This window comes from Phocoena sinus, chromosome 3, assembly GCF_008692025.1.
Source record: "Phocoena sinus isolate mPhoSin1 chromosome 3, mPhoSin1.pri, whole genome shotgun sequence".
Classification (NCBI taxonomy): Eukaryota; Metazoa; Chordata; class Mammalia; order Artiodactyla; family Phocoenidae; genus Phocoena; species Phocoena sinus.
In genome coordinates, this window is record NC_045765.1 from 24,704,833 (window position 1) to 24,719,407 (window position 14,575).

General features: G+C 48.0%; 1 protein-coding gene across 3 annotated transcripts in view; it reads left to right on the plus strand.

Moving 5' to 3' along the window:
- Positions 1-14,575, plus strand: part of SH3PXD2B (SH3 and PX domains 2B) — a 137,103-nt gene that overhangs the window by 89,149 nt on the left and 33,379 nt on the right. For all 3 annotated transcript variants that reach the window (XM_032626856.1, XM_032626854.1, XM_032626855.1), the window contains 4 exons: positions 1,137-1,254; positions 4,328-4,554; positions 6,590-6,639; positions 7,516-7,635. In XM_032626856.1, the coding sequence (XP_032482747.1) occupies positions 1,137-1,254; positions 4,328-4,554; positions 6,590-6,639; positions 7,516-7,635 (515 nt within the window). The remainder of the gene's footprint in view (positions 1-1,136; positions 1,255-4,327; positions 4,555-6,589; positions 6,640-7,515; positions 7,636-14,575) is intronic.

Below are 14,575 nucleotides of genomic sequence, written 5' to 3' on the forward strand. Positions count from 1 at the left end.
TTCTCTTGCTCTCTGGAGGGCCCTGCCTGAGTGTGACAATGAACGACCCTGCCAGCGGGGCCCTGCAGGGGGTCGGGGGTGAGGTCCTGCTGTGCGAGGGACACAGCCCGAGGCAGCTCTCTTGGCTTTGGGGGTAGGAGCAGGAAACCACTGAGAGTGGGATGGAAGGCACCCCAGTGGCGTTAATGAAAACAGAAGCAGGCAATCATTTCATGATATATATCTCAAATCATTATGTTGTACACCCAGAAGTCGATTATATCTCAATTAAAAAAATAAATTTAAAAAAATAAAATTGAAGCTTCAGGCGTGGTTGGATCCAGGGGCTTGAAAACAATGAAAAATGGAGATCAGCTACCAGCTAGGTAATGAGCATTGCTAGCTGTCTCCTCCCTGGTAGTGATTCCACCCCAAACCGTATATATGCTGCCAGATCTAGCTTGTCCCTGACCCTCCACCACTAAGAACTGCAGGGGAGCCACAGAGGGTTTAACATCCACCCCGCCCCTGCTGCAGCATGAGCGAGGTGCCTCCCACCAGGCTTTCGGGACTTGTTCATTTACTAAACATTGACTATTTTACTAAATAGTTCCTAAATATTCCCAGTACCGTGCCCAGTGCTAGAGATAGAGGAATGAACAAGACAGACTCAAACCCCTGCCTTCCTGGAGCTCTTACTCTAGCGGGGGAAACAGACATGGAACATAATATAAGTAAATTATCTGGTATGTTAGAAGGTAATTCCTGGTAAGGGGGGAAAATAAACCCGGGTAAGGGGGATGAGGGTGCCATGGGTCTGGGTATTACATAAGGCAAGGTCAAGGAAGGTGACCTTGAGGCACAGATTTGAGGAAGGTGAGTGCAAATGTATGATGCTGACGGATTTCAGAGGAACTGACCTGCCGTTTGTCCTGTGTCCTGTTGCTGCTTGCACAAGGTCATCCAGGGCTAAGTGAGGGTCGCTTATTGGGGGCCGGGGGCGGGGGTGGGGGGGGTGGGAACAGAGATGGTGCACAGAAGTCTTTGGAGGAAATCCCTCCTTACGAGGGCATCTCTCAGATCACAGCCTTGGCCATCAACGTCCCAGGGCTTATATAGTGTCTTTGACTTACCCCAACATCTGTTTGTCCCCACAGAGGAGAAGTACACAGTCATCTACCCATACACAGCTCGTGACCAAGATGAAATGAACCTGGAGAGAGGAGCTGTGGTGGAGGTCATCCAGAAAAACCTGGAAGGCTGGTGGAAGATCAGGTACCCTCTGCAGCTGGGTGGGTTTCAGGTCATATAGGCTCCAGCTGCACAGATATCTATCTGTAAGCAGTTGCAGAGGAGGTGAGGTTTCAGCCTGAGCTATAAAAGGACGCTTCTCCTCTGTGCTGTTTGGCTTCCTTCCCTACCCATATCCTTCTCTAAAAATGCATAATAAGCAAAACCGTGTCTAAACACACCGAACCACCGATAGCAGTAACCCAATTGAGCAAGACTGGTCTCCACCTCCAGATGTGTCTCATAATGAGTAAGTGGAGGCTGAAGCTGCCCTGCGTGAGTGATTTCCCACTCCAGCCCCGCTCTGAGAGCAACAGGACGCTAAACACCACATGGACAGGAGCCCGTCCTAAAGCTGATCATTTGCCGTCATCTCTCAGAGTCCAGTGGAGACCGGCTTTCCAAACAGTTTGTCACAGCTCTTTCACCCATGTGATGGAATGGAAAGCTCATAGGTAAAGGTGGCCAACTCATCTTGCTCTCCTTGGGACTTTCCCAGTTTTAGTAATGAAAGTCCGGGGAACTCCCTCTTTGGTTACCCGGGCGGGCAGGGTGCAGCCTCAGGAAATTAGGGCAAGAGAAGAAGCCTGAGGTCCCTGCCACCTGGTGTCTGTGCCGTGATGTGAGGCCGGACATGAGGCAGGACATTGGGACCACTCACATGGGGCTGAGTGTGTGACCCTTCATTCAGCAAATCTACACCAAAATCTATTTGGGGCCAAGCTGTCTGCTGAAAGCTGGTGAGTCAACAGTGAGAAAGAGACAGTAGTAGTTCAGACCCACAGGCATAGAAGGCAGACTCAGACACAAGTACAGGGCAGGGAGGCGAGTGGGGGTGTAGGAGGGCTGCACAGGGGACTTTGGAGCACAGAAGAGGCCTCCTCAGCCCGGGAGTCAGGAAGACTTCCTCAGAACTGAGGTTTGAAGCTGGAGTAATGACAACAGTAACTCACATATCTGGATTATATGTGTTACCTTGCTGTATAACAAATTATCCCAAAACTTAGTGACTCTGGAATTCAGGTGGCTCGACTGGGCTCGGGGTCCCTCATGAGGTTGCAGTGGATGTTGCCACGGTCATCAGAAGCTTTGACTGAAGCTAGAAAGTGACCGAGCCAGGTTTTGAACCCATACCTTTCTGACCCCAAAGCCCACTCAGCATTGCATGTGTTGCCTCTCTCCTTATGGCCTTGTGCCCCCAAGTGATGAACTGTCTCATAGTGATGCCCGGATTGTGTGTAGTCTGACGTTTTCCAATTAGCACAAGATTTAGTCCTTCTCAGGGGATATTTTAAGATTGATAGACACCAAACTGCAGATTTCTGCCTCCTTTGAAGTTTGCTTCTAGTTATAAAGGACTTTTTTAAAAAATTGAAACGCAGTGCTACTTAAGGTGATTCTTGACGAGAGATGTGACCCTGCCATATATTATCTCCAGTCTGTTAGATGTCGTCCCCAAAGGTGTGGGCACCTGTTTTGTGGTTCAGACGAGTGGGATGCTGGCAATTTTAACAGCCAGCTCTCCAGGGGAAAATGCTCTTGAGTTGCGGTGTTTGCCAATTTCCGTGGTGTAAATACTCCCACAGTGGCAGATTTTAAGCTCCCAGTGTGATGGCACTAAGTGTCGAGTTGGGAAGAGATATGAACAGCTGGCTCTCACCAGTGCTGTGAGCTGACTCCAGCACACCTCTGGTCCCAATCAACCCCTCTGGTCATGCTATTCAACCGAGTTCCATAGTGCAGAGAATTAAATGATTGTTACATTCGTTCAGTTCCCTTTGGAACTCAGTGAGCTGGTCTATCAGGGTCTCAGTCACTCCGAAGCTCAGTGACCTGTGGTAACCCTGGAACCAACCCCCGACCTGCTTCGTTCTCATCTGAACGCGTGTTTAATCTACTTGTTAAGCAATATGACTGGAGGCCCACCCTGCCTATGCCAGGCTTTGTGCCGGGAGCTGGGGCTTCTGGGAAGAGGCAGCAAAGCAGCACAGACTCTGGTGTCGGCTTTCTAGGTCTGGATCCATTTCTGCCAACCCCCAGGTTGGATGGATGAACTATAGCAATAGCTATCAAGTGCTTGGAACAGGAAGGACATGGAGTAGGTGCTCACTAAGTGTCACTTACCGTTATCATCATGGTCCCAGTAGTGACGACTGTACGGGACAGTGACTGTAGCAGAGCTTTGTGGCTGCTCACCCTTGCCAGGCCCACTGGCAGTTTGTCCACTTGTCCCCTTTTTTCTTCACTCAACTCACTGGGAGCGAGGGCCCTCACACACACAGATGAATCATCCATGATCCTCGCCCCCAGGAGCTCGAGTTCTAAGTGGGGAGACAGGACCGTCACAGCCAAGTGTCACTGTGTGTTATAGGTGCTGGGATTGTGGGGTGTGCAGGAGACAGTGGGGGGCACCGTGGAGGGAGGCTCGGGAAAGGCTTGAGAGGGGGCACGGTATTAAGCAGAGCTGGGAAAGAGGAGCACAAAAGAGAATGGGCTTGGGCTTCCCTGGTGGCGCAGTGGTTGAGAGTCCGTCTGCCGATGCAGGGGACGTGGGTTCGTGCCCCGGTCCGGGAAGAACCCACATGCCGCGGAGCGGCTGGGCCCGTGAGCCGTGGCCGCTGAGCCTGCGCGTCCGGAGCCTGTGCTCCGCAGCGGGAGAGGCCACAACAGTGAGAGGCCCGCGTACCGCAAAAAAAAAAAAAAGAGAGAGAGAGAGAGAATGGGCTTTCCAGGCAGAGGGTCTCTAAGAGCGGGGGCAGGGGGGTGAGAGATGGTGGAACTTTTGGGACAGCACAAGCTGTGTGGGGTGGGCAGGACATGAGGGTTGCCGTGAGAGCCAAGGCTGGGGAGGTAAGGAGGGGCCAGACTGGGGAGGCCCAGCTGAGGGCTTAGGCTTCATCAGGAGGCAGCAAGCGGTGTACCAGCCCCTGGCCCTGGGCAGGTCGTGGTCCACCGTCCCTGCCATCTGGGACCCGAAGTGGGATTCACCGTAGGAGCGCAACTTCTTCCCATGGGCCTGGCAGAGCGGCCTGACGGGCATCCTTCCCCCTCCTCCCAGGTACCAGGGCAAAGAGGGCTGGGCCCCAGCCTCCTACCTAAAGAAGAGCAGCGGGGAGCCTGTACCCGCAAAGTTGGGCCCCGGCTCACCCGCCCACGCGGGCGTCCTCGAGCTGGACGGCGTCTCCCGGCAGCAGAACTCGGTGGGCCGGGAGAAGGAGCTGCTCAACAACCAGAGGGATGGCCGGCTTGAAGGCCGCCCGGCGCCCGACAGTGACGTCAAGCAGAGTAAGTGCCGCCCACCGGAGCTCCCGGCAGCTGGGCACCTACTATGTGCCAGGCTCTGTGCCCAGAGGTCCTCACATGTTGTCCCTCATCCTCACGGCAGCCCTGCTGCCCACCATCCTGTAGATGAGAAAACAGGCTCACAAACCCCAGGTCACTCGTTCCAGTTCATTCAGCCAGCAAGATGCAGAACCTGAGTGGGGAGCCGTGGCTTTCCTACTCGAGCCATGTTTTTTCCACCGTCTCATATCACCAGAGCTCCTGTTTCTCAAGCCCCTACTAGGTGCCAGGAATCTTATAATCAGTCTCACTGACTCCTTGTAACAACCTTTGAAGGACCTACTCCTTTTATTTTACACGTTAGGAAACAGAGATGAAAGGGTTTGTCCAGGGCTACCCAGCTAGTGAACAGTGGAGCCAGGACTTGAACCCGGGTCCCTCTGACTCAAGTGCCAGTGGTCTGTCTGCAGGGCCTCATTTCTGAGCCAGGGGAAGAAAAAGTGGACCCTGTGTTGGGTTTATTCCGAAGATAGTTCTTTACTCATCTTGCTTTTCAAAGCTATTTTACCATTTAATGTTCCCAGCACACCTGAGAGTAGGTTCATTATTGTTGTCTGCTGCATACCCAGGATGCCAGCCTCAAGCATGTGACCCTGTACAGGGCAGAAGGAGTCTGTCTGTTGGGAGAGGACTAAAAACTAGTCCCAAGGATGCAGTCACTTGCCCCTCGCTGGGCTTCTCCAGCTGTTTAAAGTGACTCTTATGGTCAGTGAACTTCATGAGTCTCTCAGTTGTTCTCAGCCACGCTGAGAAAACACTGACATGCCATGGCAGGATCCTATCATGCATGGCCAAGAGCATAGGAGGATTCCCATTAACACTAGAGGAGCGAGTGAAAATCTGAAAGCCCGTGTCTCTGTTAGGATATATAGGTTCAGATGCTCAAGCAAAGACTCCCCACTAGTATCACACACATACACCCAATTACAATGGCTCAAGTAATTTAGATGTTTATTTCTTTCTCACCGAGCAGTCAGGTATATGTCCAGAGCTGCTGTGGCAACTCTATCCAGTCACGAGTCTTGTTATGCTGTATCTATCTTGTGTTGCCCTCATCCTCCTGGTCCAGGAGGGCTCACCACCAGTCCGGCCAAGGAAAATGAGGCAGGGAGAACTGGGAGACTGGACTCAGAAGCTACAGACTTGTTACTCTTTCACATCCCATCGGCCAGAACTTAGTCACATGGCAGTACCTAGCTGCAAGGGAGTCTGGGAAATGTAGTCTTTACGTAGGCAGTCAAGTATCTGGCTAAAACTCTGTTGTGATTTCTTTCTAATAGAAGACAGGAAAAATGGGTATTTAAGAGTTTGGCAGTCTCCTCTACACGCCAACTACCAAACTACACCTCTGTGAAGACCCATGCTAAACCAGCTCTGACAGCATATGGGGTGCCTTCCTCAGTGTTCTGCCCTTAGCCAGGAGCCTTGGACCACTGCAGAGTCGTCCTCTTCTTGATCCTGAGACCCAGAGCAGGGGCAGCCCAACTCCAGAGTAAAAACCCCTGAAGTCCTCAGTCCAAGTTTGTTTGGCTCTGTTTCTGCATTGTTTAATTTGGGTTTGTTCCAGAGCACAAAGCCAGGGGCAGTACCATTAATGTGTGCTTGCCACATGGCAAGAGCCTCACCTGTATTGTTGACTTTCATCTCCACCACTGCTTCCAGGAGGCAGGCATTATCACCCCCTCTCCAGGAGAGGACCATGCAGCTCAAAGTCACATAACTTGTAGCCTCCCACCTCTGCGTTACTCTGAAGCCTGCACTTGTTGCCTTTGCTGGAAAGCTTTCCATTGCTCCAGGACTGGGCACCATCCCCTTGTTGATGGAGAGTCCTGAACCCAGTCTGAGTGTCCCCTTTCTAGCTGGGCTCTCCCACAGGAAGCCTCGCAGTCTCTCGCTGATGCCTGTGCTCTCTCCTGCAGGAGAGAATAGATCTCTCGTGGTGTCCACCTCAGGAATTTTATCTGTCGTCTCTTTATAGGATCACCCAAGATGAGACAGAGACCCCCTCCTCGCCGGGATATGACCATAGTAAGTGGACCCTTGCAACTGGGGAGCCAGACCCTGACCTGAGATTAGCCCCCCGACACTCACCTCACCCTCTCCAAGGATGCACTCTTCCCTGCCCACACAGCAGCCTTGTGAAGCTAATCCCACGGACAGGTGGAAAGACTGAGGTCCAGGGAGATCAAACAGTTCGCCCATGGCTTTGTGACAGTTAGGTCTCAGGATGTACTTTCTGCTTCCTGAGCCGACTCCACTTTATCTTAGATAAGTCTCCTTGAATAGCGTAACTTGAAACCAAAATGGGATAAGGCACACGTTTCGCTTGTGGTGCCATTCTGATCCTTTACTTTCATACTCCATTTTTAACTCTGTAAGCAGTACTTTGAAAATGGGCTTTCTTTTTTTAATGTCTGCCATTTATTGAGCACCTTTTGGGTGCCAGGCAGTATGCCGGTGTTTCACTACATGAACTCATTGAATGCTCTCCGTGACCCCACCAGGTAGATCCTGTTATTACCCACATTCTACAGGAGATAAAACTCAGGCCTCCAGGAGGGGAAGGGATTTGCCCAAAGTCACACCAATGGGTCTAACCTGCAAACCTGTGTTCATTTCACAACACTTGTTGCCTCTTAAGTTCAGAGAATATTGTCTTGCCCCAAATTTTCATGATTGTAGGCAAATGTCCCATGTTTTTTCTCATTGCCCTAAAGCTGAAAGTCCAGTGACCTATCTAGAAGACGATGATCTGAGTGGTCCCCTTTGTTTTGTCCTAGAATCCAAATGGGTCCGCCAGAGCCCCCTTGAGGGTGATTGTGTGCCCCAATCCCTTAGCGCCTCCCATTCAGCGCCATGGGAATGAACTTACAGTGGTTTTAACACTGTGTTTAATTGTACCAGCCTCGAGGTCTGCCCAAGCCTCCCATCCCACCCCAAGTGGAGGAAGAATATTACACCATTGCTGAATTCCAGACCACCATCCCTGATGGCATCAGCTTCCAGGCGGGCCTGAAGGTTGAGGTGAGTGGACGTGGTCTCACTTTGTCTACCTGTGATTCCTTTTTTTTTTTTTTTAATTTATTTTTTTGAAGTATAGGTGATTTATAGCGTTGTGTTAATTTCCGCTGTACAGCAAAGTGATTCAGTTATACATATATACGCATTCTTTTTCATATTCTTTTCCGTCATGGTTTATCCCAGGATATTGAATATCATTGCCTGTACTATACAGTAGGACGTTGTTGTTTATCCATCTTATATATAATAGTTTGCATCTGCTAATCCCAAATTCCCAGTCTGTCCCTCCCCGCCTACCTCCCCCTTGGCAACCACAAGTCTATTCTGTCTATCTATGAGTCTGTTTCTGTTTCATAGATAAGTTCATTTGTGTCATATTTTAGATTCCACATGTAAGTGATATCATATGATGTTTATCTTTCTCTTTCCGACTTACTTCACTTAGGATGATAATCTCTGGGTCCATTCATGTTGATGCAAATGGCATTATTTCATTCTTTTTTCTGGCTGACTAGTATTCCATTGTGTGTGTGTGTGTGTGTGTGTGTGTGTGTGTGTGTATACACACACCACACTTCTATCCATTCATCTGTCAGTGGACACTTAGGTTGTTTCCATGTCTTGGCTATTGTAAATAGTGCTGCAGTGAACATTGGGGTGCATGCATCTTTTTGAATTAGAGTTCTGTCCAGATATATGCCATTCTCATATGGCAACTCTATTTTTAGTTTTTTGAGGAACCTCCACACCGTGCTCCATAGTGGCTGCACCAACTCATATTCCTACCAACAGTGTAGGAGGGTTCCCTTTTCTCCACACCCTCTCCAGCATTTATTTGTAGATTTTTTAATGATGACCATTCTGACCCATGTGAGGTGACACCTCATTGTGATTTTGACTTGCATTTCTCTAATAATTAACGATGTTGAACATCTTTTCTTGTGCCTGTTGGCCATCTGTATGTCTTCTTTGGAGAAATGTCTGTTTATTTTTCAATAAATAATTTTTCAATTGGGTTGTTTGGTTTTTTGTTGTTGAGTTATATGAGCTGTTTGTATATTTTGGAAATTAAGCCCATGTCGGTCGTATCATTTGCAAATAATTTTTTTCAGTCCATGGGTTGTCTTTTTGTTTTGTTTGTGGTTTCCTTTGCTGTACAGAAGCTTGTACTACTTGTGATTTTTGATTCTAGGCACCATCTCCTATTCCTGTGTTCTTTTTTTTTAGTAGCAGCTTTATTGAGATATAATTCACATATCATACGATTCAGTGATTTAAGGTATAAAATTCGGTGGTTTTTAGTTTAATTACAGAGTTTTGCAACCATCACCACCATCAACGGTAGAACATTTCATCACCCAAATAAGAAACCCTGTACACATTAGCAGTCCCTCCCCACGTCCCCTCAATCCCTCTCAGTGCCCCTGCCCCAGCCCTAGGCAACCACTGATCTATTTCCTGTGTCTATAGATTTGCCTCTTTTTATCACCTCCTCCTTCCTTGATTGCCTCTCCTCTCCCCTCTACTTCCCACTTCTTTGCTTGTCCACTCCGTTCCCTGCGTAAAGGCCATCATAAATCCTTTCTCCCCTCCCGTTTCTCTTTTCTTTCTCATGGGGTTAGAGCTTGAAGGTGTTTCCCATGTTTCCAGGAAAGCCCGTAAGTAATGGGATAGCAGTTAGGTGCCGGCCACTGCACTAAGCACCTCACATGCCATATCTTGCCTAATCATATCGTCATTTACTCTTGTGAGGCAGGACTATTACAATTCCCATTTTTCAGAGGAGGAAGCTGTGGCTCAGAAAAAAGGAGCTGTCCAAGGTCACATAGCCAAAAGGTGGCAGAGTCAGGATTTGAACCCATGTCTGTCTCCAGATTAGAACCGGGGCTATTGACAGCCTGCTGTTTATCTGCCCAGTATTTGGGGGATCTCAGGAGGATGGAGACCATATCTGTTTTTTACTTCTGTATCCCCACAGCTAGCACAGTGCCTGGCACGTGATAGATTTGCAATAAATGTTGTTGAATCAATGAAAATCCATCTCCCCACTAGCCTCCTGCTAACACCCAGAAAACCAGGGAGTGTTTTCTTCTTCATTCTCGTCCCTAACCCTGGCCTTGGGGCTGGTCCACAGTAGGTGCTCAGAGAGCCATTCCTTTATGAATGAATGTTTGAATGAACGAAGGAAATAAAGAGTGAACAAATGATTACTGAGCCAGTGCGTAAGTGTGGCACGTGTCCTAAGGGTCTTTAGTCACTTCTCTAGGCCTCCAAAGAACCCACCATTTTCCCTCCCGCTCTGACACCTCCTGACCCCCCCACCTCCCCCTCAAGTCCCAGGGCAGCTGCCCAGTGAGCCCGGGAGGAGGTGACTTCCCGAAGGTGCATCCTGGGTCTCACCACCACTGATTCTGCCCAAACCTCTCTAGAAGGTTCTCCTCAAGCCAAGTGTCCTTTAATCCATGCAGACAGCAGGAGGGCTGTCTGCAGGGGTGTTTAAAGAACCTGGGTTGAAGCCTGTCAAACTAATTTTTTAAAATGCAAATCCCAATCCTCACAGAGAAACTGAGGGGATGGTGGAAATACCTCCAAGGCTCTAAAAGGCTTTTTATCTGCTCCTTTTTTTTTCCTCCCAATCTGTTCTTTCTAATTTCAAATCCACAGAGAGAACTCACAAGGCATCTTGCTTGTGCTTCAAGATAATTCTGTGCCCAGTTCCCCCATTTTGCTGTCTAAAACATGTATGTTATTCTGACATGAAACATATGCCTGTCTCTTAACATCTTTCCACATCAAGGGCTGTTCTTCCTCCCACTGCTATTCAGCCTTATTTTCACTGCTTTCCTCTGAACTCCACTGGTTCAGCTGGCCCTTCCCCACCTCTCTTGCTCTCTCTGCCTTTAACCTTCCTTTAACCCAGCTCCTAGCCCACTACGTGTTTTCTTATAGAAGGCTCTCAAGGCCATTCTTAGAACTGAACTTGGCATATCAAAATCCACGTCATTCTTCAAATCCCTGCCTCCTCCGGGAAGCCTCCCCAGGTTCACACTGGTGTCCCTTCCTACCCTTCCGTTAGCTTCTATGGGACCATACATCTCAATCCTTAACTAAGGACAGGCCCTCATTTGTGTACATAATGCTTTCTTGACATTATGAAAAATATTCTCCCCTCATTCTTCAGTGACTGAGTTTTGAATTCCAGTCATCTTCCCTTGGCACTTTGAATAGATTGTCCCATTCTTTTCCTGCATCTAGTGTTGCTAGGAAGCAGCTACTCTCCACCTGGTCCTTGTTCTCTTTTTCGTTAGCTGTCATTTCTCTGATTTTCTCAGGAGCTCCTCACTGTCTTTAAAATGCCGACGTTTCACTAAAGCATGTCTAGGTATGTTTCTTTATTTTTATATCCTGCTCAGCATGTGGTGGGTCTTTTCAATCTAAGGACTCAGGAGATCTTCCTAGAAATTTTCCCACTTTTACTTCTTTTTTTTTTTTTTTGGGGGGGGGGGTGGTAGGGGAGCCCCACCACATGGCATATGCAGGATCTTAGTTCCCTGATAAGGGTTCAAACCCTTGCCCCCTGCAGTGGAAGCACAGAGTCTTAACCACTGGACCTCCAGGGAAGTCCATCACTTTTACTTCTTTAAATAATGACTCTCTTCACTCTTTTTATTCTTTCCTTTTGGAATGGTTATGAAACAGTATGGGAGCTTCTGCCCCTATTTTCCACGTCTCTTAACGTTTCTTTCATATTTTCCACCTTCATCCCTTTGTACTGCATTCCTAGAGCATTCTACTTCATCTTTTAGTCCATTAATTTGCTCTTTAACAATTCAGTCTGTTTCTTATTTTATTTCAACAACTATCATTTTTATTTCCAAGAGCACTTATTGATTCTTTTTCATAGTTACGTGTTCTCATTTCATAATAGCCTGTTCTTTCACGATGTCGATGCCCTTCTAGATCTGTATAAGGATATTAAATATGTTATTGTTCATGATCTCTCTCCTCGGTTGTAAATCCTTTGCAGTGGTGTTGGCATTATTTATTTCAGTTCTTTTCATGGTGTTAGGACTTGTCTTGGGCAGTACAAGAAGAGGCAGCTGTCAAACAGCCCAGTTGGGGAGTGTACACAAGGGGCTGGTTGACTTCCACTGGCTTCAGTGCCAGATCGGGGACTTCTGAGCCAGCCACTGAGCAGTGTCTTGTCTCTGACCCAAGCTCATTCTTTCACTGTTCCACTCATGAGCAATCACCTCCTTCATACCACCTACCCTACAGGAATGGAACAAAGGGCATAGAGGGGTCAACCAGCCTTGTTGCTTCTGCCGTGGTATCCCAGTTAATCCCCTGTCACTTGCCCCTGGGCCTTCCTAGTCTCAGATTCTACCCCCTCAAAGTCTGGCAGGCCTCACACTGCTACTACCTTTTGCAACAAAACCCCCTGCAGCAGTCCTGGGCCACAGCCCCCCTTTGCAGCTTCTGCCCATCAGTGATTCCTCACAATTCCTAGTCCACTAACTTCTCCCCTTCCTCTTTCTGCGCTTGGCTTTCTACTGACATTCATTTGTTTCCTGGCTTTATTGCATTAAGGGGAAACTGCTGTTCATTCCATCTCCCATCTTGAAACCAGAAGTCTGGCTTGCATATTATAAAAGTTTTTTTGTTTGTTTGTTTTTTCCCAAGAGCACTGAAGAACATGATAAAACCTTCTCCTTTAAGACAATGAGTTTCCAGCACTTTGTACAAACACACACCATTGTTTGAGCGTGCTGGCAAACAGGGCATTTGCCAATACGCACCAGCACTCCCTGGCTCAGAGCATTCCGAAATCCACCTAGGGCAGCTCAAGGTGTTCCGGACGATGCACTGAAGCTGACGGCTGACGCTGTGTGCAGTAGGGAGTAAATGGATCCCTGGGGTCTTCTGGAGATGCTGGGGAGTCTCCCTCCAAGGCTGCACCCGCACTTCAGCCAGAACCATTCCCCTGTCTCGTTTCTGGCTTTTATTCTGTCTGTTTTTGCTAAAGCTGAGCCAATAAATAGCTCACATACCCAGCATTCTTTTCCAGGAAGCACAAATGTAACCCATCCTTGAAACTTCTCTGCTTTATTATTGTTCTGTGATGTCAGCATAGGTTCTGCTAGTGATGACTTGAAGGACTTGAGTGAGAAATAGTTGACCCTACAGTTTTTGGTTTAACCAAGAGTTCTTATGATAAACACTGTATCCTTTGTTTTCTTCTCCTCCAGTTTTGCTTCCTGGTTCAATTCAACATCATCTTAGTGTTCAGAATTCATTAATGGAACCACAGTATTCTAGCAGTGGAGCTACAAGGAATACCAAGATTCCTTGCTTGGTCTATGTATCTTCAAAACATGTTTTACTAATGATGATATGATGATAATGATGATACAGACACTTATCTGTGCTGAGTACCTTACATCCTTCATAACTGATCTTCACAGAAGTCCCAAGAGGTCGATACATTCAGCCCATTTTATTTTTATTTATTTATTTTTAAAAATTTATTTATTTATTTTTGGCTGTGTAGGGTCTTCGTGGCTGCGCGTGGGCTTCCTTTAGTTGTGGCGAGCGGGGGCTCCTCTTCTTTGTGGTGCGCAGGCTTCTCATTGCGGTGGCTTCTCTTGTTGTGGAGCACGGGCTCTAGGCACGCGGGCTCAGTAGTTGTGGCGCACGGGCTTAGTGGATCTGTGGCTCCGTGGCATGTGGGATCTTCCCAGACCAGGGCTCAAACCCATATCCCCTGCCTTGGCAGGCAGATTCTTAACCACTGCACCACCAGGGAAGTCCCCAGCCCATTTTACAAATGTATCTGAGACAAAGAGAGGTTAGGTAAATGTCCAAGGTTACATAGCTGGTAAGTGGTAGAGCTGGGATTTGATCCCAAATCTCTCTGGTTTTAAAGCCCAGGCTATATTCTTTCATCTCCATTCTTGTGACTTTGCATTTGCTTTTACAGACCAACCTTGGAGATATTGTAGGTTCGGTTCCAAACCACCCCTATAAAGCCAGTATCACAATAAAGCAAGTCACATGAATGTTTTGGTTTCCCAGTGCATATAAAAGTGTGTTTACATTATATTATAATCTATTAAGTGTGCAATAGCATTATGTCTAAAAAAATGTGCAGACCCGCCTTCCCTGTGGCACAGCCCGTGTGCCACAACTACTGAAGTTCGCGCACCTGGAGCCTGTGCTCAGCAACGGGAGAAGCCATCACGATGAGAAGCCTGAGCACCTCACTGAAGAGTAGAGAAACTAGAGAAAGCCGCAACTAGAGAAAGCCCGCGCACAGCAACGAAGACCCAACATAGCCAAAGATAAACAAATAAAATAAATAAATTTATTTTTTTAAAAAAGTGCAGACCTTAATTAAAAAATACTTAATTGTGGGGCTTCCCTGGTGGCGCAGTGGTTGAGAGTCCGCCTGCCGATGCAGGGGACACGGGTTCATGCCCCGGTCTGGGAAGATCCCACGTGCCGTGGAGCGGCTGGGCCGGTGAGCCATGGCCGCTGAGCCTGCGCATCCGGAGCCTGTGCTCCTCAACGGGAGAGGCCACAACAGTGAGAGGCCCGCGTACCGCAAAAAAAAAAAAAACAACTTAATTGCTAAAAAATGCAAGCCATCATCTGAGCCTTCAGCAAGTCATAATCTTTTTGCAATACTAACATCAAAGATCACTGACCACAGATCACCATTACACATATAATAACAATGAAAAAGTTTAAAATATTGTGAAAATGAGCAATTTGTAACAACAGCAGAAAAAAAAACAGTGCAGTATCTGCAAAGCGCAATAAAGTGCTGGGGACTTCCCTGGTGGCGCAGTGATTAAGAATCCACCTGCCAATGCAGGGGACACGGGTTCGAGCCCTGGTCCGGAAGATCCCACGAGCCGTGGAGCAACTGAGCCCATGCGCC